The sequence below is a fragment of the Portunus trituberculatus genome, chromosome 47 (genome assembly GCF_017591435.1).
Source record: "Portunus trituberculatus isolate SZX2019 chromosome 47, ASM1759143v1, whole genome shotgun sequence".
Classification (NCBI taxonomy): Eukaryota; Metazoa; Arthropoda; class Malacostraca; order Decapoda; family Portunidae; genus Portunus; species Portunus trituberculatus.
The window spans coordinates 21652254-21674753 of NC_059301.1; the positions used below are offsets into that span (position 1 = coordinate 21652254).

Genomic DNA, 22500 nt, shown 5'->3' on the forward strand with positions numbered 1-22500 from the left:
TCCACTTGGTCCATTCCGTTGATCAATTTATAAACTTGTATCAGGTCTCCTCTCTCCCTTCTTTGTTCCAGGGTTGGTAGATCCATAGCCTTTAGTCTCTCCTCATATGTCATCCCTTCAAATTCTGGAACCATTCTTGTAGCCATTTTTTGTAGTCTCTCCAATTTCCTTATGTGTTTCTTTTTATGAGGGGTCCACATTACTCCTGCATATTCCAATCTGGGTCTTATTATAGTACTTATCAATTTCTTCATCATTTCTTTGTCCATGTAGTGAAATACTACTCCAATATTCCTTAGCAAATTATATGTTTCTCTAAAAATTCTATCAATATGGCCTACTGGTTGATTGTTTTCTTCCATTGTCACTCCTAAGTCCTTTTCCTTTTTTACTTTCTCCAGTTCTACTCCATCTCCCATCTTATAGATTCCCACGGGTCGTCTTTCATTCTTTCCCATTTCCATGACATGGCTTTTGTTCATATTGAATTACATTTCCCACTTTTTGCTCCATTCCCATGTCTTATTTAGGTCTTCTTGCAGTATTTCACAATCCTCTTTTTGCTTTATAACTGCACAGTGTGTGTGTGTGTATGTATTTACCTAGTTGTATTTACCTAGTTGTAGTTTTACAGGGCCTGGGCTTTATGCTCGTGTGGTCCCGTCTCCATATCTACACTTATCCAATTTTTCTTTAAAACTATGTACACTCTTTGCTGATACCACTTCCTCACTCAAACTGTTCCAAGTCTCAACACATCTTTGCGGGAAACTAAATTTTTTAACATCTCTCAGACATCGTCCCTTCCTTAGTTTCTTACTATGCGATCTTGTGCTTCTAAAGTCATATTCTTCTCTCAGGATCAGTTTCTCATTATCCACTTCATCCATTCCGTTAATCAATTTATAAACTTGTATCAGATCCTCTCTCTCTTCTCTGCTCCAAGGTTGGTAGATCCATTGCCTTTAGTCTCTCCTCATATGCCATCCCTTTAAATTCTGGAACCATTCTTGTAGCCATTTTTGTAGTCTCTCTAATTTTCTTATGTGTTTCTTTTATGGGAGTCCACACAACTCCTGCATATTCCAATCTAGGTCTTATTTTAGTACTTATCAATTTCTTCATCATTTCCTTGTCCATATAGTGAAATGCTACTCCAATATTCCTTAGCAAATTATACGTCTCTCTGAAAATTCTATCAATATGGCTAACCGGTTGATTATTTTCTTCCATTGTCACTCCCAAGTCCTTTTCCTTTTTACTTTTCTAGTTCTACTCCATCTCCCATCTTATAGATTCCCACTGGTCGTCTTTCACTTTTTCCCATTTCCATGACATGGCTTTTGTCCACATTGAATTCCATCTCCCATTTTTTGCTCCATTTCCAGATCTTGTTTAAGTCTTCCTGTAGTATTTCACAATCCTCTTTTGTTTAATGACTCTGCACAGTTTCGCATCGTCCGCAAACAGATTTATGTAGCTGTTCACTCCATCTGGCATGTCATTTATATATACGAGAAAAAGTATTGGTGCCAATACTGACCCCTGTGGCACTCCGCTGTCTACTGTTCTCCACTTGGACTTCATATCTTTAACTATCGTCCTTATTTCTCTTCCCATTAAGTAATTCTTCATCCATCTCAATGTGCTTCCTTTTAAGCCACCCTTCTCCTCTAACTTCCATAGTAATCTTTCATATGGCACTTTATCAAAAGCCTTTTTTAGATCTAAATAAATACAGTCAACCCATCCCATGGGTGTGTGTGTGTGTGTATTTACCTAGTTATAATTTTACAGGGCCTGGGCTTTATGCTCGTGTGGCCCCGTCTCCATATCTACACTTATCCAATCTTACTTTAAAAGTATGCACACGTCGTGTATGTGTGTGTATATATATATATATATATATATATATATATATATATATATATATATATATATATATATATATATATATATATATATATACAGTAAAGTCCTGGGTTACGTTGGTCTCGAGTTACGTCAAACTCGTAGTTACGTCAGTCCACTATAAGGCAATTTAAGATTAAAAAAATTGAAAATTTATAAATCGTAAAGTGCGGGATTTATTGTTATTGTTGGTGGTTGCCCGCCACACCGCCCGCCTCACGCTTGAATACAATAACACCCTGCCTCAGTTCCACCACACCGTCGCCCCTGGCAAGAGTGTTATCCTACTTCTGCGTTTACTGACTCAAGTTCTTAGTATCTTGCTCAATGGCACCAAAGAGAAAACTTCTTAGTGACAGCAGTGATGCTAAGAAAAGGAAAACCATTACGCTACAAGAAAAAGAGGACATAATTAAAAGACATGAGAAGGAGGCAGCAGCTGTGTGTGAGGGAGGAAGAAGAAAATGGGAAGCCCGTTACCATGACAACGGGAGGTTGACGACCTTGAGGGCTCGCACACCCATCACAACAATAACAACTCCGAGCCTTCGCCTGTGCCACACGACACTCGCAGCTGACTTGCACCGTCTGCGCCTGTCTGCTGATCCCTATTGCCCTTTCCTATTGCATTTCCTGCCCGCTGCCCACGCTTCTACTCCCACCGCACTGCACTCGCTCCCAGCTGTCCACCCTGGGCGTCACAACATTCGACCTGCCCACCCTTCTGGCGGCCTCAGGCGTCCACCCCCTCTCTGCAACTTGAAGTCCTTCGCGTTCGTGGCCCTAATCAACAACAAAAACAAGCTTGTGTTTCATATTCCTACATAGTTGTAAATAATATAACAATATAACCTTTAACTTACCTGAATGACCATAAACAATGATTGGTTGAAAACTCCATAATATGCTTTGAAATGTACGGAAACTTGTGTTACGTACAAAATCGACTTACGTCATGTTTCAGGAACGTAACTCTGACGTAAATCGAGACCTTACTGTGTATATATATATATATATATATATATATATATATATATATATATATATATATATATATATATATATATATTATTCTTTCTTCAGACACATTATTATTATTATTAATTTTTATTTATTTATTATTATTATTTTATTTATTTATTTATTTATTTTTATTTTTATCACATATATTGCTATACACCACATCAGTATTGAGCCAAGATTAGTACCAACTACTCATTCAGTTAAGATTAGGTAATAAGTTCATCCTTAGATAATTATGCACTTTTTTTTTTTTTTTTTTTTTTTTTTTTTCTCCAAGTAATACAAATACTTCTCTGGAATGGTAAGTTTGGCTTTAGAAATTTTGTACATATCTCTTTCAGTTATTGGTTACACAGTTGGAGGGCCTTCATCAGCGATGGGCTCTCACCCTTCACAAGTTGTACTTTTATGTGGAAAAGACTATGGCAGTGATGGATATGCTGGCTTCAGTTACCAAAGTCATTAGCAAGGTTAGTAAAAGGATGTGCTGTATACAGAACGTACTGTATAAACAGTCAAAAGTTCATAGCCATATGGAAGATTCAAGAGTATGAGCATGAGATTAGAGAAAGTAGGAGGAAACAAAAGTGGCTCCTGTCAGTTACCTCAGAGACCTGTGTTTTCATGAGGAAAAGATGAGGTTTAATAGAGAAGTGGTATTCTACAGATTGAAAAGGAAATCTAAGGCAGTAAATGTTGCAAAGTTAATAAGAAAATGTTGTGGAGGGTATGAAGACACTTAGGGCTAATACCAGAGCCTGGTAATATTTGTGATCTTGGACAGAAGAGAAATGTGGACAATACTCTAAAGGAAATACTTAACCTAACATACCACAAAGATCAGTGTTAGCCCTTATCATACACAATAAAATGTACCATGTTCTTCATTCATATGCATGCAGTTTTGCTGAGGAAAATTCTTCATTAAATGAATTATTTTGCATGGAATTTGAAAATAGTTTTATTAATGATTAATTGAAACCAGCTTACCTAATTAAATGCAGATTATTCAGAAAAGTTCTTTGAGTTTAATTTCTTTTTTCAGTCTGATGCTCATGGTGGTGCTGTTTTAAGCCTTCTTCATGATCGCACTACCAATTTGACTGGTTGTGGGCAACTGCAGGAAGTGATGCTTTTCCTCACACAGTCTGCTGCTGTTCCATACATGGATATGTTAACCAAATGGCTAAAGAGAGGCATCATAAATGACCCTTATCATGAGGTAATGTTGCTTGTTACAGGTGTGTGTGTGTGTGTGTGTGTGTGTGTGTGTGTGTGTGTGTGTGTGTGTGTGTTTTCTCTTAAACCTTTATGAATCAATTTGTAGATCTTTTCATGGCTTTGATGCTGTGCATTCTGTTTCAAAATGTTCAGTTTGCTCAAAATATGTTATGCATTTTTTTTTATATATATCTTACTATTTTTCCCCTCTTTCTTTCCTCTCTGTATCTTTATTTAGCAGACACAATGTTTTTTTTCTGTTCTTATGTGTAAAGACAATGCACATCCACATCTACAATCACAGAGATAGAGGTAAAATTAATTGCAACCACAACCACATCTACATCTGCAAATATTTTTACTTAATCATCCACAATCTTAGCTGCATCTGCTTTTTTGAGAAATGGATATCTCGCTCCACCTTCACATCAGTTGAACTCAAATTTGATACCCAATACATCACTACTGTGAATGTGTATTAATCTACTTGTCATTTTTCTCAGCCTTGCTTCTCAGCTTTTGTACTGTCTTTTACGGTGGTGCAATACTTTTCCCCTTTTTCTATATATTTTACTTTTCATGTGCATGGGGAGGCATTTCCAGGAGATTGACTCATAGATACCTCTACCTTTTCCTAACTCTTGCTTCTGTTCCATTCTTGCAGTCCTATAAATGAATCAGTGAGTCACTGCTCCATTCCCCACCTAGAATGTACCACACTGTATAAAAGAAATGTGATGGTAGATTAATTGCAATCCAGTTTTTAGTTATGTTGAAAAGAATTATATTTCATTGCAAAAAAGAAAATGCCACAGGTATTTTTCATAGGAACTGCTTAAATATATTTTTATGTAAGGAATGAGAATAGTAATGGGTAAAATCTTTCATTTATCATGTTTCAGTTCATGGTAGTTGACAGAGAGAGTGGAAGTGAGGAAGATGAAGAGGAAGATCCTGCTGATGACTATTGGGAGAAACGTTACACAACTGTAGCTCAAAACATTCCCTCATTCCTACAACACCATGCTACTGTCATTCTTCGTACAGGAAAATATCTCAATGTGATAAGACAGTCTGGTAAGTCATTGGAGTTGATTATTTATTAAAAGCTGCATGAAGTGGATGATCAAGCTTTATAACTTATGCACTGTACATCCTTTAGTCATAAAGGAACTCCACTAATTTTCCAACCCTCTTCTCCAAACATTTATGCTGTCTGCATTGTTGAAAATATGAGATTAAAGGTTCTAATAGGAGAGGAAGTCCATTTAGAAGTGGAAAACTAGAATAAATGATTACGTGCATGAAAGAGAGGATAGTTTAAAGGGATGTGTCTGGAGGTGGTGGCTCTTCCGTTAGGATTACTGTCTTGGGGAGTGCCTAGAATGTATTGATAGAACAAGAATTTGAACAAGGGGAATAAAGAGTAATTGTCATTAAAATGGACCACACATAAATTCATGTTTGAGGTGAACCCCTTCACCACAAGGCCATTTTTGCCAAACCCCATACCCCACCCCTCTGCAATACAAGCCCTCCCACAGACCCCCAACCACTACACATCCACCCACTCAACTTGACTTTTAACCTGTTTTCTTCAGACATTTTGTAAATATTTTTTGCTTGACACATACTAGACACTTCAATGAAGGTTATGTTAGGTTTAGTTTGGTTTGGATAGCTTGGGTTATGTTATGATAGATTGCATAAATTTAAGTAAAAATACTGTAATACCTAATGTAATTTATCCTAACATACTTTCATTGATGTGTCTAGTATATGTTGAGCAAAAAAGATATCAAAATGTACATAAAAGTGGGTGAAAAAGCAAGTTGAGTGGGTGGATGTGTAGAATTTGGCAGGTCTACAAGAGGGGTTGTACTGCAGGGGGGGTTAGCAAATCACATAATTTGTTTTCTTTTTTCCTGTAATGGAAATATACTCTTGTGCCCTCTTGGTCATCCATTTTTGAGAAATAGATATCTGGCTCCACCTTCACATCAGTTGAACTTAAATTTGATACCCAATACATCACTACTGTGAATGTATTGGGTCAAATACAGGTAACTCTCGATTCACGCAGTAGATGTTTTCCAAGAGGCATCGCGTATATCAAAATTCGAGTAAAACAAACTTGTAATTCTCACAAGAAACAAAAGATAATAGGGGGGATGCAGGATGTGGTCCAAAAAATTTTGTACAAAATACTCTATTTATTTAGCTAAATTAACATGTTTTTATTATTTACCATTCTAAATACTAGAAGTGTATTTAAAGTAAAGGGAAAAGCAAAAAAATAAAAAGGCAAAAAAACAAAACAAAGAATATGTAAACACAACACTAACTGTGTCACTACCTTCACCACTCACACCACACTCAGTCACCATCTTCCTCTGAGCTTTTCCACTTTATCAAACATCCACTTATCAAAAATAATCCCACAGTATAAAAGTAAACACTAGTAAAAAAAGAAACGCAGGACGCCAATGTCTTCATCCTTCACAAGCTCACGCTGTTGCTGTCCACTTCCTAGTCAAGGACGTCATCATCCACCTGCGATTCCTCTGCTTCCTCTGCTTCCACGGGATTGTCCACATCCTCTTCTGGTACTACATCTTCCACTGGTGTTTTCTTGAAAAACTGCAGCATGATGGTCTGGCACTTTTTCTTGGAAAATTCTTTTTGTATCACTGTGTAGTGGAAGAATGTGTCCATGGCAGCGGAGCTCCCACCTATCAGCCAGCTGCAGAACTCTCTGGCATGCAGTTTGAAATTGCATCTGGCGCTCAGTTTGAAAATGTGGTTGGGCCAAATCGCATATAAGCAAACCAATTGCACAAATTTAATTAATTATAATATTTTTTTGGTCGCATAGTAACAAAAACGCATAAATTAAACGTGTAAATCAAGAGTTGCCGCTATATACATGAAGGCTTCATATGGGCACATAAATCAAGGCACAGATGTGGTAGACAGGTTGGCAGGGTTAAGGTCATCAGCACTGACACTGAACCAGGACTGGGTCTGGCCGCACATTATGTAACAGATCAGACATGATGGACCCCTGGTCCATCGTGGGTTCAATTTTATCCATAAAATCATCTTCACTCATATTCACAGTCACTTTTACCACTATCATCTGTATCATCACTCACATCATTGCCAGAAAGGTACTCAAAGTTGAAGTCAGAAGGTCTGGTGCCACCCATGGCAGAAGAAAGAAGGAAAAAAAAAAAAAAAAAAAAAAAAAAGAACATTGACGTACACTACCAGCCAATATGGTTACTATGAAGTCCACACAGGCGGTGTACATCAGCTCAAAATGAGTCCATAAATCTAACTGAGGAAGACTCCTGTCCTGGTAGGACACTGGCTAAGATGCTGTGACATAGGCCTAAAACAACATACTAATTTGCTACTAAAATAGTGTGAGGGGCTTCCCCAGTGCATCTGTGCACCCATACAAGGCCATCAGACAGCATTCCAAACCATAATACAAGTATTTAATTTTTCTATTGAGATCCCAATGCCAATCTCATACATGCGTACAAGGTTGTATGTGTGAACAAGGAACCAATTCTCGTACGCATGTATGATCTTGTATCGAAGGAATTAACGTGTTTGATTCATACAGGTCTCTCCTTACTTGCATTCAGAATTTCTCCCTAATATTTGTCTCTATTACAGACCAGAGTGTAGTGTGCCCAGACCCTGGGGTTCTGGTGTATGGTCTGTGCTCCCGCTCCTATGGTGAACTCATTGAAAAGACCTACAACTTTGCTTCCAAAAGGATACTTCAGCTTCTCATGGAGGAAAAGGATCTCATGGGTCGCTTAAGGTACCACTTCTTATGAATAATCCTTTATGTTAGAAACACAAGAAAATAAATGCAGTGTTACCCTACAAGTAAGCATTTCTCACTAGTTTGGAATATCATTCAGAAATGTAACCTGTTATTTATTGTATTTATTTATACTATAGTGTAACATGTGTATGTCCTGATTTTTTAGGTCAATCAAGCACTATTTCCTGTTGGACCAAGGAGATTTTGTTGTGCAGTTAATGAGTCTCTGTGAAGAGGAATTAACAAAGAACATTGATGATGTGCTGCCAACAAGACTGGAGTCCTTACTTGAACTGGCACTCAGAACCTCTGCTGCCAACTCAGATCCCTATAAAGATGACATTGAATGTGACCTCCAGCCTATCACTTTAATGAATCAAATGTTGAGGATCCTCAGGTTGGTTGTTGAAATGGTTTTGAAATATTCGTCTTTCCATAGAATAACTAAAGAAGAATTGACTGGTCTAGGTATTTGAAGGTTTGCATAAGCTTAATCTTATCCGTTCACAGCATTGAGACTGAAGATGAGCGAGAGTACTACCCTCAAGAAGAGAGGCTGCAGCTCACTGGCCTAGAAGGCTTCTCCCTTGGTTACAAAGTCACTTGGCCACTGTCATTGGTACTGGACAAGAAAACTATTGCCTGTTACCAGATGATCTTTAGACACCTGTTCTATTGCAAGCATGTTGAACAGTTACTATGCAGGTAAGTAGATCAAGCGTGAAAGAGATTGTTAGTAGCAAGATTTTTCTTCACCTTTTTGCATGAACATGATGCCACTTTTTTTAAGCTTTTAGTTTTATATATCATCATATGATTAACTCAGTTCACCCCTTTAATGCAAGAGTTAATCAGTACATATTCTCAATCCTTCAACACTTTTTCTAGTAGACTCTGGAACTCCCTGTCTTAGGGTTACCATACATGAACTATTTAAATTCTGTATGTCTTCACTAATACATGATATAATATTGGAAAACATAAATTAATGAAAAAAGATCAACTTATTTACTTTTGCTGTTGTACCAAGGTCATAAGGCCACAAACAAGTAAACAGTAATTCAAACTGACCCCTATCAACACTGGCTAAGGAATAAATACTTGGGTGTGGGACAGGAGGTGATGCAGGGAAGGCTGGGAGCATCGAGCCCTCAACTTCATTCTGATCCATACATCTTAGTATTGATTGAAACCAGATTACAGAGCTGCCATCCAGTGAACACACTCTCTCTCTCTCTCTCACTCTTTCCCATTTCCATGACATGGCTTTTGTTCACATTGAATTCCGTTTCCCACTTCTTACTCCATTCCCAGATCTTATTTAGGTCTTCTTGCAGTATTTCACAATCCTCCTTTTGCTTTATAACTCTGCACAGTTTCATATCATCCGCAAACAAATTTATGTAGCTGTTCACTCCTTCTGGCATGTCGTTAATATATGTGTGTGTGTGTGTGTGTGTATTTACCTAGTAGTTTTACAGGGCCTGGGCTTTATGTTCGTGCGGCCTCGTCTCCATATCTACACTTATCCAATTTTTCTTTAAAACTATGCACACTCATTGCTGACACCACTTCCTCACTCAAACTGTTCCAAGTCTCAAGTGTGTGTGTGTGTGTTTTTCTACAGTTATTGATGGAAGCTGAAATTCCAGAGATGGCAACCTTATCCTCTGTGCTTCTCTATTTCCTTCTTATGACTTAAATTCTTTCAAAAAGGATGCTTCGAGAGACTCATCCTCCAATTGATTAGTGATCCTTTTTGATCTATCTCTTTGGACTGGCATCACAGTGGGGCTTTTTTCCCTTAGCTACTACTGTTCGTATTAACCAATACAGTGTCGTCCTTTTTCAGAATTAGGGGTCATGGTAGATTGAATTTTTTTGGTTATATACTTTTTATTTACCATGTATAATCTAAAAAGAATTACAAATTGTTTCATATATATATATATATATATATATATATATATATATATATATATATATATATATATATATATATATATATATATATATATACTTCCCTTCTGAGAACTCACAATGTTAGACTAAGGAAGGGAATTATATATATATATATATATATATATATATATATATATATATATATATATATATATATATATATATATATATATATTCCTTCTGAGAACTCACAATGTTAGACTAAGGAAGATATATATATATATATATATATATATATATATATATATATATATATATATATATATATATATATATATATATATATATATATATATATATATATATATATATATATATATATATATATATATATATATATATATATATCTCTCTCTCTCTCTCTCTCTCTCTCTCTCTCTCTCTCTCTCTCTCTCTCTCTCTCTCTCTCTCTCTCTCTCTCTCTCTCTCTCTCTCTCTCTCTCTCTCCATTTTAAATGCACATTCCACAACTCTATAATGTGTGTAATGAAGAGATACTTTTTTTTACATCACAAATACCTATTTTATTTATACCATGTGGGCTTTTCACGGGAATTTATGGGCAAAAGGGGATACTTTTTAGGGTACCTCCTATCTCAAAGCCCACCCGATAGGAAACCATTGCTCGAGTGAGGAAGCCCAACTTACACTCGGACCGTGGACAGGATTCAAACCTGTGTGCTTGGAGACCCTCGGGCCCCAAAGTGCACATGGTTCCACTGTACCACGGCGGCACCCTAAATTTAACATATCACGCCGTCATAGGGGCAGATTTACTGGGGTTGAGCTGTTTCCTCCTCCCTGAGTTACTTGCCAGAGTTACTGTGCTGTTACCAATCAGTCCTTCAAGGACGTACAAAGGCTCTAAAAGAAGATTTATATATATATGTACTTAGCACTTCTCAAGGAGGTATGTGTATGTATGCATTAAATACTATATGGATTAAAGAAAAAAAAATTAAAATCTTTTCAGGGTGTGGGTTAGCAACAAGGTTGCCAAGAGCTTCCCTGTGTCTGCATCTCGAACTTACACTGCTGCATTTGCTCTGAGACAACGGATGTTAAATTTTATTCAAAATATTGAGTATTACATGATGTTTGAGGTCATAGAGCATAATTGGCAGACATTCATCAATAAAATGCAGAAGGTTTGTATTTCATTGTTTTAATTATAATTTTTCTTACTGAAAATACTGAAAAGTTCATGTCTTTTTATGATGAATTTTATTTGCATTGAATTTATGATATAGGCATTAACTAGTCACCTGTCCTTGTCTCAGGTAGAGAATGTGGATGATGTTTTATCTTTCCACAATGACTTTCTTAGTGGATGCCTCAAAGACTGCATGTTGACTTCACCAGAGTTACTGCGCATTATTTCAAAGCTCACTTCAATCTGCGTCAGCTTTGCCAACTTCATTGAGGTAAGTTATTGCAATCATGAATTATTTATTAAAACATCATATATATATATATATATATATATATATATATATATATATATATATATATATATATATATATATATATATATATATATATATATATATATATATATATATATATATATATATATATATATATATATATATATATATATATATATATATATATATATATATATATATATATATATACACACACACACACACACACACACACACACACACACACACATATATATATACAGTAAGTCCTCCTTAAACGGTACTTCGTTATCCAGTAAACCCACAGTTACAGTGCTTGGTAATTACTACCCTCGATTCTATTTACGGCAAGAAAAATTCACAGATACTGTATCCGCTCGTGTTTTGTTTACACCGTATCACCATGCCGCGTGGCCACCACAACAATAAGTCTCTTCCCATGTTTCTCGCTGAACAGTAATGAAGTCCTTTTGGCGTGTTTTTTGTAGATATTATGAGTAAGGGCTGAAATCCCTTAGCCTTGGGAGGGACATCATCTGATAGAATATGTGGCGAGTGGAAGGTAAATAAAAACGTTTTGTTTATTTCTTTTGCGCAGTATTTTACATTTTTTTATATGACTATTGTCATATATTTTCATGTTTATAGGGGTGACTTTCGACGTGCTGGAACACATCCTCTATTATTACATGTTATAATGGGTTCGGTATATGGTAATTTTGATTTGCAGTAAGGTTTTCAGGAGTGTATATATACCGTATAACGAGGACTTACTGTGTGTGTGTGTGTGTGTGTGTATATATATATATATATATATATATATATATATATATATATATATATATATATATATATATATATATATATATATATATATATACATATATATACATATACCTAACCCTCGGCTATCGCCCAATTGGGGCGAAATAGCTGTGCCATAGCCAAAAACGCGATAGCTGAATTAATCTTGGTGGGAAGGCGGTTTTGGCCAATGAGCGCTTAGATTTCCCATGACATCATGGCGGGGCGAGCGATAGCAGGCATCTGAGGTCGCGATAATGAAATTTTAGCAGCTTTTCATGGGTGTGCGATAGCAATAAAACGCAATAGCTGAAGTCGCGATAGCGGAAGCTTGACTATATATATATATATATATATATATATATATATATATATATATATATATATATATATATATATATATATATATATATATATATATATATATATATATATATATATATATATATATATATATATATATATATATATATATATATATATATATATATATATATATATATATATATATATATATATATATATATATATATATATATATATATATATATATATATATATATATATATATATATATATATATATATATATACGTAGATTTTCAGGTAGATGGTGTCAGTAATAATAATCTAACTGCCACCTTGTATTGAGTCTGATGCCTTACCCCTTGGAAATACATGCATGTATTTGTGACAATGCTTGTCTTCTTAGTATTTTTATACTTCTATCTTTAATTCTAGTGAGGCAGACAGTTCCAATGATTTACTTTATTATTCACTACTTTTGTATAACCAGTCTCTTATTGCATTAAGGTATAATAATGGTATTGGTGTTGATAATAAAGATGTTTCCTTAATGTGAGTGTTGTGGATCCAAGCTATAATAGGTTCTAAACCGTCTGTCACACCACAAAAAAAATTATCGTGAAAAAAATTCTTATCTGGAGCTTTTTTAAATTTGAAAATTTTTATAATAGAACAAAAAGAAAACAAGCCAGTGTTAGAGTAAGTGTAACAGTTTAGAGAATGTTGATGTTTTTTTATTGGAATTTTTTCACAGTTCACAGTGTCATTTTTCACAGTATTGATTCTTGTTGACTTGTTTCTCTTCACATTACTTTAGTATCTGTTGTTATGTGTAATACTTGAGTACAGTTCATGCTGGTATTACTTATCTCTTTACCAGTCATTTTAAAGATTCAGCAACCTCTCATCACAATTTATTCAAAAAGTTATCTGCTGTCTGCCATTTTTTGCCACATTATTCCTCCTCCCTGTCCCCAATTGGTCCGTTATTCCTTTCCTCATTCCATCCTACACTTCTCTCCCTTCCTTCCCCCTCCCTCAGAGAATGAAGAAATACTACATGGAAGCTGAACTGTGGGTGTCAGATGAACGCAGAGACTCTGTAGACCATGAGGTATTCATGTGATGTGTAACATATTAATAATCCCTTTGCATTTAGAAACAAGCTTGTTATTTTTTTTTATTTCTGTGATTGGCTAACTCTTCATAGCTTAGGTTACTCAACTTTTATTTTCAGTAGAAGACAGCAACATTAAATTGATTCAAATGCAAGTCGAAAAACTGTTCCATTTAGAAATACCTTTCTTGTTCTTTATAGTTGATGTTCTGTGTTGTGTTTGAGAATGATGACTATGTAATCAGACAGTTGTAATATTTCCAAATAGTATGTATATAGGTGTCTGGTGGGGGGAAGGAATTATGCTCAAATTATTTGTTATGTTTATGCAAGCCTGATTTTTTTTCCTTTACCTTTTAATCTTTATTTTATTTATTGTTTTTACGTATTTGTCTTTTATTCGATTAGTTTTTATTGTTATTTCTATTCATACTATTTTCATTAATTTTTGTATATGTTTAATTTCATTTTGTTTATTTTTTTATTTTTCATTTATTGATTTCTGTGTTTTATTTGTTTACTTACTTTTTTTTTATTCAAAAGAACAACCATACACACTACTGTGCTGTCCACATAAACAAAAATGTATATTTGCCAAAGATAAAAATCATTCTATGCAATGAATATCATAGGGGAAAGGTATGTGATTTTAATACAGAATAAGGAAGTCACTCAAAGATTGCTTGGTCACACAGAGAGATAAGTGAGATATAACTTAGGACTTGCTTCCAGACTGACTGACCTATTACAAAAAACAGTACTTTTTCTTTTGTGTGTGTGTGTATGTGTGTGCGCATGCGCGTTTATTTACCTAGTTATATAATATGTACAGGGTTTGAGTGGGGCTCATAGTGTTCTGTCTCCATGTCTCCATTTATCTAATTTTTCCTTAAAGTTATGCACATTATGTGCTATAACAACTTCATTATTCAATGCATTCCACTTCACTGTTGTGTGTGGAAAACTGTATTTTCTAATATCCTTCACACACTGCCTCATCCTGATCTTCTTTACATGTCCTCTTGTCCTTATATCTTCTTCTGTCACCAGCACCAGGTCTTCCTTGTCTATCTTTTCAATGCCATTGACTATCTTGTATACATTGTTATTAGGTCCCCTTGTTCTCTTCTATCTTGTAAGGTTGGTAGTCCCATTTCCTTCAGTCATTCTTCATATGTTAGGTCCTTTAGTTCTGGCACCATCTGTGTAGTAATCTTCTGTATCTTTTCTTATCTTCTTATATCCTTTTTAGAGCTCAGAGACCACACCACTGCTGCATATTCCAGCTTTGGATGTATCATGCTTGTGATGATTTTTTTCATCATATCTTTGTCCATGTACTGAAATGCCACACTTACATTAGTCAACATTTTAGTGATAATCCAAATATCTTGCTTATGTATTTTGGGGGGCTCAGATTTTCTTGTATAATCACTCCCACATCTTTTCCTCTTTAGTCTTCATTATTTGTTCCTCTCCCATCAGATAGTTCCATACCAGTCTGGCTCTTTTCTAGATCCATTATGTAACTTTTCTTGGCATTAAATTCCAATTTCTACTTCTTACTCCACTCACAGATTTTGTTTATATCTTCCTGTAACAGCAGATAGTCCTCCCTGGTTTTGATAATTCTTAGCAGCTTTGCATCATCAGCAAATAAATTAATATAACTGTTTATCCCAGTGTGAATGTCGTTCACATAAATCTGAAACATAATGGGGGCTAACACTGACCCTTGTGGCACTCCACTTGTTGCTTTATGGCAAGATGAGTATGTATCTCTGATCACAGTTCTCATCTCCCTATCCTTCAAATAATTTCTTATTCATTCTAGCAAAGTTCCTCACAGTCCTCCTATGTTCTCTAGTTTCCAAAGTAGTCTTCCATGAGGGACTTTATCAAAAGCCCTTTTTTCATATCCAGGTATACTGTGTCCATCCATCCATCCATCTCTGTTTTTCAGTCCTGCAATAACTCAAGTAGAAGCTTAATAAGTTTAATACACATGACCACCCTGTCCTGAGCCCAAATTGTCTGTTCGATATGACTTGTTCCTCTTCTAGTTATTTAACCCATTTTTCTTTTATAATTATTTCATAAAACTTCCCCAAAACACTAGTAAGTGACACTGGTCTGTAGTTTAGTGGTCCAGTTGCCTTCCTTCCTTTAAATATCGGTATTACGTTGGCTCTCTTCCATTCCATTTATTGAACTTGTGATTATTTCCCAAATTGGATCCAGTAGATGCTCTTAACTTTCTTTTAACACCCAGCTTGATACACCATCTGGTCCCATTGCTTTTCTGACATCCAAATTATCCAATAATCTTCCAATATCCTTCATATTGGTACATATTTTTTTACTCCATTATATTTCTGTAAGAATATTTCATATTTCCCTTGTATTGTCTTTCCATACATAATGTTTCTCCACTCAATATCAGCAAAAAGATCCTTAATTTTTCAAAATCCGCTCTTGCATAATTTAATCTCTCCTTTGTAGTCATCTCTGTAACTTATCCCATCCTCCTCTTGTATTTGCATCTCTAATGTCACATGATCACTTCTTCCCATTGAACTAAGATATTGTATGATTTGAGGGGGCTCTGGTTTCTTTGTGAATACTATAGTCAGGACAATGTCAGAATCTCAATAGGCCACACCCCCATTCCCGTCAGCGTCGTAGATAAAGAACATGTTCTCATACAGCAGTCTCGACACCGCCACTTGACATCTGACTGTGGCACTGATAACATAAATGTATAACAATAAAAGAATGCTTTAAAACTTGTAGTTTTGCATGTATTTTTGTATAACTTGTCTCAATATAATTGTTAAAGCTTTCAGGTGTCCTGGTTCAATAAATACCAGGTTGTGAATAAATAAGTTGAGTTTTCCCACTCTGTCTCTCTGTCAGTGCCACCACCAGCACCATCTTCTCCTCCCTTCTCTCTCTCTCTCTCTCTCTCTCTCTCTCTCTCTCTCTCTCTCTCTCTCTCTCTCTCTCTCTCTCTCTCTCTCCTCTCCTCTCTCTCTCCTCTCTCTCTCTCTTCTCTTCTCTTCTCTCTCTCCTCTCCTCTCCTCTCCTCTCCTCTCCTCTCTCTCTCCTCTCCTCTCTCTCCTCTCCTCTCTCTCTCTCTCTCTCTCTCTCTCTCTCTCTCTCTCTCTCTCTCTCTCTCTCTCTCTCTCCAGCAGTCGCCACCACCACCACATTCCCTTCCCCTCCTTGCTCTATTTTCTTGGTGCAGTGTTTAAGAAAGCGTTGCAATTATTTATTTTGTGATCCCTTTAACTTTCGTTGCCTCAGGTTTTCTTCATCACATCTACTGGCTCTTTCTTGTCCTTATCAAAGTACTTGAATACTTTAAGAACAATATTTCTTGCTTGACTGATGAGCCTTAAAGTACCAGCTGGCTTACCAGGGGTTGGAGTATGGCTGGACAGCGGAGTGGGGGACACCATAACCTCCCCTCTCATGCAGTTGATAGGATTCTGGTGTGTGCCCGGCCTGAGTGCTTGCCGCCAATACCGTTAAACATTGTTTTATACATAATTGAAGATCCGCCTGAAAGTAAAATTTCCGAACTCTGATGATGGTATCAGTGTAATGAATTACACATGAGAAACTTAAATATGAGTTCCGGTAAACTTATTACTTGTTACGAAGTGAAAATTTGTAATTAGTATACTCAAATATATTGGTTAATTATCGAGCATGTTACAGATACCGCTTCCAGACGTATGAGTACAGTAGGGAGGGGGCGTGGCCTATTGAGATTCTGTCATCGTCCTAACTACATATAGATCAAGCAACAATGGTTCTTCTTCCCCCCTGTACCTTGTTGACTCCTCTGCCCACTGATCCATTGTATTAACCATAGTCAACTATAACACCTCCTCGCTCCACTGTCCAGCATTATACATTACTTCCATCTCCCTTCAGTTTACTTTTTTACAGTTAAAGTCTCCAACTAAAAGTATTCTTCCATCTCTTCTTATCATGTTATCTAGGGACTTAATCGCCTCTCTTTGCATATCTTTATGTTCTTCAGTTCCCCATGTATTTGTCTTAGGTGGCACATATGTAACTATGATTTTCCTTTTCTATTCCTGTTTTGATTGTTATGCCCATTACTTCCACTTAGTCCTCACCATATTGCACATCCTCCACACATATATTATCATGAACCATTATTATCACTCCTCCTCCCCCTTTATCCTTCCTGTCTCTCCTCCAGCTATTATATTCCTCCTCTTTAAAGTTAACATGGATCTCCTCGCTTAGTTTTGTTTCAACGATGCACATTACATCCGGCTTTTTCTCTTTCAAATAATCCCTAACCTCCAACATGCTAGATAACAACCCATCTATCTATATTAGTATATGTCACTCTTAATTTCTTGCCTCCTCCACAACCTCCTCTTTCTTCCGTAGGTACCACTTCTTTAGTCTCTTGTCTAGAACACTCCAGTAGAAATTCTTTTTCTCGATCTCCGTCCTTTTCTCGTTTTTTTCCTCAGCTTCATTTCTTAGCACTTTCTCCTTTTCCCTTTCCTCTAGGTTCATATCTCTTTTTATCCATATATCCTTATGTTCAGTATCATCAGCCAGCTTCCCTTTCCTAGCCATAATTTCCTCTACCCCCACTTGGGATTTCATTCTCACTTTCATTGATCTCTTAGCCCCTTCACTGTATCTTCCTGACCTGATCACTTCCTCCACCTCCTGGTTGAGTTCTTGTGTGCTGTCCTGATCTTGTTTGATAATAGTTTTGGCCAGTTCTCTCTCCTCACGTTCTCTCATCAACTTGTTTGGATTTTTTTTTTTCCTTCATCCCAAAAATCCTGAAACTTTTCCTCTTATCTACTATATCTCGCATAAGATCTTCTTTCTCTTTAATAACTTGTATTATAGCAACTTTTGTGTTTTCCTGAATTTGTCTCTACTACCTCTGAAAATTTTACTTTTTCCTCTTCCTGTTCTTGCTTTCATGCATTTCGTAATTCCTTCAGTTTGTTTTCATCCATTCCACCTTCCATCCTGTCCACAATCCCATCCTGTACTTTTACCTGTTAGCTCCTTAGGGAGTTTTCATAGTCCTGACGTGTGGCTTTTAGTAGTACGTCATTTTGTTTCTTTATTTCTTGTATCTCCTCCTTTAATCCCTGATTGATTACATTGACCTCCTTATATTCTACTAATCTCAATTTCAGCTCTGTGTCTTCCGTTGTCAGTCTGTCCTACTTGTCCATTGAACTCGACATCACTTCCCTTCCCTTCCTTTCTGCGTTGATCAACCTCCTCATACTATCTCTTTCATCCCTAAATCCAGAAAAATCCTTGTCCATAATATCCTCAGTCAGTTTCCTTAGCCCAACAGGTGTTTCAGTGTACCGCTGATTTTCACACGATGGCGTATGTTTTGATTCTGTCATACGTCTGGCAGCACTACGCAGTTCCATATATCTCTCTCTCTCTCTCTCTCTCTCTCTCTCTCTCTCTCTCTCTCTCTCTCTCTCTCTCTCTCTCTCTCTCTCTCTCTCTCTCTCTCTCTCTCTCTCTCTCTCTCTCTTTTTTTTTTTTTTCCATCTATATGATCTAAAACTTATTATGGAGACAGGTGAACCTATTACCCCCTCCCCTCCTCTACATATGTCTAGGTCAGGCTCTAACTCCTGTTGTAGCTTTTCCTTGCGAGCTGCTCAGTGATGTCTTGTGTGTGTGTGTGTGTGTATGTGTGTGTGTTTCACTGTTTGATCTGCTGCAGTCTCTGACGAGACAGCCAGACGTTACCCTACGGAACGAGCTCAGAGCTCATTATTTCCGATCTTCGGATAGGCCTGAGACCAGGCACACACCACACACCGGGACAACAAGGTCACAACTCCTCGATTTACATCCCGTACCTACTCACTGCTAGGTGAACAGGGGCTACACATGAAAGGAGACACCCAAATATCTCCACCCGGCCGGGGAATCGAACCCCGGTCCTCTGGCTTGTGAAGCCAGCGCTCCAACCACTGAGCTACCGGGCCGGTAGTGTGTGTGTGTGTGTGTGTGTGTGTGTGTGTGTGTGTGTGTGTGTGCATACTATAGATGTAAGAGGACAACATCCTATGGAATGGTGAAATAATGATAGAGAAAGTTGTAAGTGTGAAGGAACAGAAATTTGTACACAGGAATGAGATGCTTAGGCAGGATTGTATTACTGCAATGTGTTATCTTCAAAAAGCTGGCACTAATATTAATAGTGGTTACAATTATTTACCATCATGTTGAATGTGCAGAGTGCATCCGTGCTGTTATTGAATTTATTGTAGTTGGAATGCTCTTACTAAGTTTTCAGTTTTCATGAATTGTAACAAATCTAAAGGTTTTTTTTTTTTTTTTTTTTTTTTTTTTTCCAGCTTGTGAACTTTGTGTTGAGATTTTTGTATTCTACTTGGCATGGTGAGCCATTTTTAACCTTATGTGAGATGGCTTGCATGTTACCAGTGTTTAAACTTTTAGTTGTCCATCAGCATTATATTTGAATGTATTATGCACTATTACAGACAGGGGTTGACATACTGTTTCATCAAAATTATGAAGAAAACATTATACTCATATTATACAAACTCCACCCAGCTAAAAAAAAAAAAAAAAAAATCAGGGAAGGAGCAGCAGACAGGCTGACAGGCTGTTATATGCAAAACTACATCATTTATATCTTCATTATTAGGATTCACCAGAACCTGCTGCCACCTCCCATGAAGACAGCCAGAGTTTTGAACAGACTATATCCCGGTTTGAACTGCAGTTTTCCGGCATGATCTACACTCTCATGGAAAGGATCCTGGAAATGGGGAGAGACAGTTACAATGATGCTCTTGTAAATGTAATATATAGGTAAGTAGGAGCTTTTTTGTGTAATGTGGGAAAAAAAAAATATATATATATATATATATATATATATATATATATATATATATATATATATATATATATATATATATGACAAAAAAGTAAAATTGTGAACATGAAAGTGGATTATAAATAAATAAATTACTAACAGAAAAAAACTATAAAATTAAACAGAAAATATTTTTTCACTTTTCACTCCTGAGACTGAAGACAAGTTAATATTTGAAGAAAAGAAAAGAAAAAAATAAAAAAAAAAATAAAAAAAAATAAAATATATATATATATATATATATATATATATATATATATATATATATATATATATATTTATTTATTTATTTATTTATTTATTTATTTATTTTATTATTATTATTATTTTTTTTTTTTTTTTTTTTTTTTTTTTCTTTTCTTTTCTTTTCTTTTCTTCAAATATTAACTTGTCTTCAGTCTCAGGAGTGAAAAGTGAAAAAATATTTTCTGTTTATTTTTATAGTTTTTTTCTGTTAGTAATTTATTTATTTATAATCCACTTTCATGTTCACAATTTTACTTTTTTGTCATACAAGTTATTGATGCCTTTTTAATTTTTATGAATAGATGAAGTTTTCTGAATGTCTGGCATTGTGTTGCAGCAGACCTGCAGTTGTCACCAAACCATGTTTGTACCTGTTTCTTCTTTACAGGTTGGACCTCAACATGTATTACACAAAGAAGCATGAGCATCTGAGGCTTGTAGCATCTCCAGATGCCTCAGTAGAATGCAATAGTGGTCCACTTTCGTCAGAATGTGAAGAAGCAGCTCAAGATGTGCCGCACCAGACCAGTTACTGAAATGTTTTCATGTTTTACAACAATGAAAACTGTCATTCAGACTCTTGTAAAGGGGAATGATGATTAAGTTTGACAAAGATGCAGCTTCAGCTTGAGTTTTAGAAAGATGAAGATCTGAGGAAAGTAATGTAGTAAAAATTATCAATTACTTTCTTGATAATCATTAATAGAAAGCACAGTAGTCCTACTGGTTAAATATAACAATAAGTTTCTCCATATTAGTTAGTGAAGTTTCTTCACACTAGTTAGTATCTTTTTTATGTTTTTATTATTATATATATATATATATATATATATATATATATATATATATATATATATATATATATATATATATATATATATATTTTTTTTTTTTTTTTTTTTTCATAATTATTACTTTTGATAATCCAATATCATTGATTTTGATCTGCCTTATTTTCAGGTGGTTATATTCGCTGTCTTATAAACATACCATGACCATGTGGTTAGTTCACTGTGTGTACTCACAGATGGCACTACAATCATCACATGGTTCTCCTGTCGTGTGAATCACCACCACCCTATGCACATATCAAAATTGCTCCCAAAGGAACCTTTGTGCATGCACATTATAGGGAAGATATATCATCAAAACATTTACCAGTTATTTTCTTTTATGTTTTACATATTGTTGTCATCATTACAGAAGTATATTGTAGATTGTTATTGCCTATTAAGGGTATGCTGCAGTCGAGATTTGAAAAATTTATAAAAAAAAACAAAGGATTTATGGCTTGAAATTTTCAGAATATTATAAGCTATTGGTTGTCTATGTTGTGTATGAATATGAATGTGATAGAGTAATAACGTCGTGACTTCATGACGTTATGCATAGAGTTTCATTTGAAATGGCGTACAGGCCTATTTCAAATTTTTTTGCAATGTGCTTTGGCATGGACATACTTGAAAGATGCCTAAAGAAATGTAGAGAACGCTTTTTTTTTTCAGTTTCTTCATATATCATGAGGTAGTTTTCTAAAGTTTTTACATTTCATGACGTCATTAAAGCAGCATGAAAACCTGTTATTTTGCCTCATTAAAAACTTTCTAGTCACTTTAGGAAAAAACTGTTCTGACAAAATGTTATCCCAATCCCTGTCAATAATACACCAAGTTTTAAGCCAGCATGTA

The 22500-nt window shown here is 35.6% G+C and overlaps 1 protein-coding gene across 3 annotated transcripts in view; it reads left to right on the top strand.

Moving 5' to 3' along the window:
* Positions 1–21608, top strand: part of LOC123520606 (gamma-tubulin complex component 2-like) — a 31165-nt gene extending 9557 nt beyond the window's left edge. For 2 of the 3 annotated variants that reach the window (XM_045283043.1, XM_045283044.1), the window contains exons 8-18: positions 3276–3404; positions 3980–4156; positions 5058–5232; positions 7843–7993; positions 8166–8396; positions 8510–8704; positions 10935–11109; positions 11242–11385; positions 13540–13611; positions 20336–20502; positions 21201–21608. In XM_045283043.1, the coding sequence (XP_045138978.1) occupies positions 3276–3404; positions 3980–4156; positions 5058–5232; positions 7843–7993; positions 8166–8396; positions 8510–8704; positions 10935–11109; positions 11242–11385; positions 13540–13611; positions 20336–20502; positions 21201–21348 (1764 nt within the window). In that variant the 3' untranslated portion in view covers positions 21349–21608. The remainder of the gene's footprint in view (positions 1–3275; positions 3405–3979; positions 4157–5057; positions 5233–7842; positions 7994–8165; positions 8397–8509; positions 8705–10934; positions 11110–11241; positions 11386–13539; positions 13612–20335; positions 20503–21200) is intronic. The other variant, XM_045283045.1, reaches the window with a different exon arrangement.
* The last annotated feature ends 892 nt before the right edge of the window (positions 21609–22500 follow it).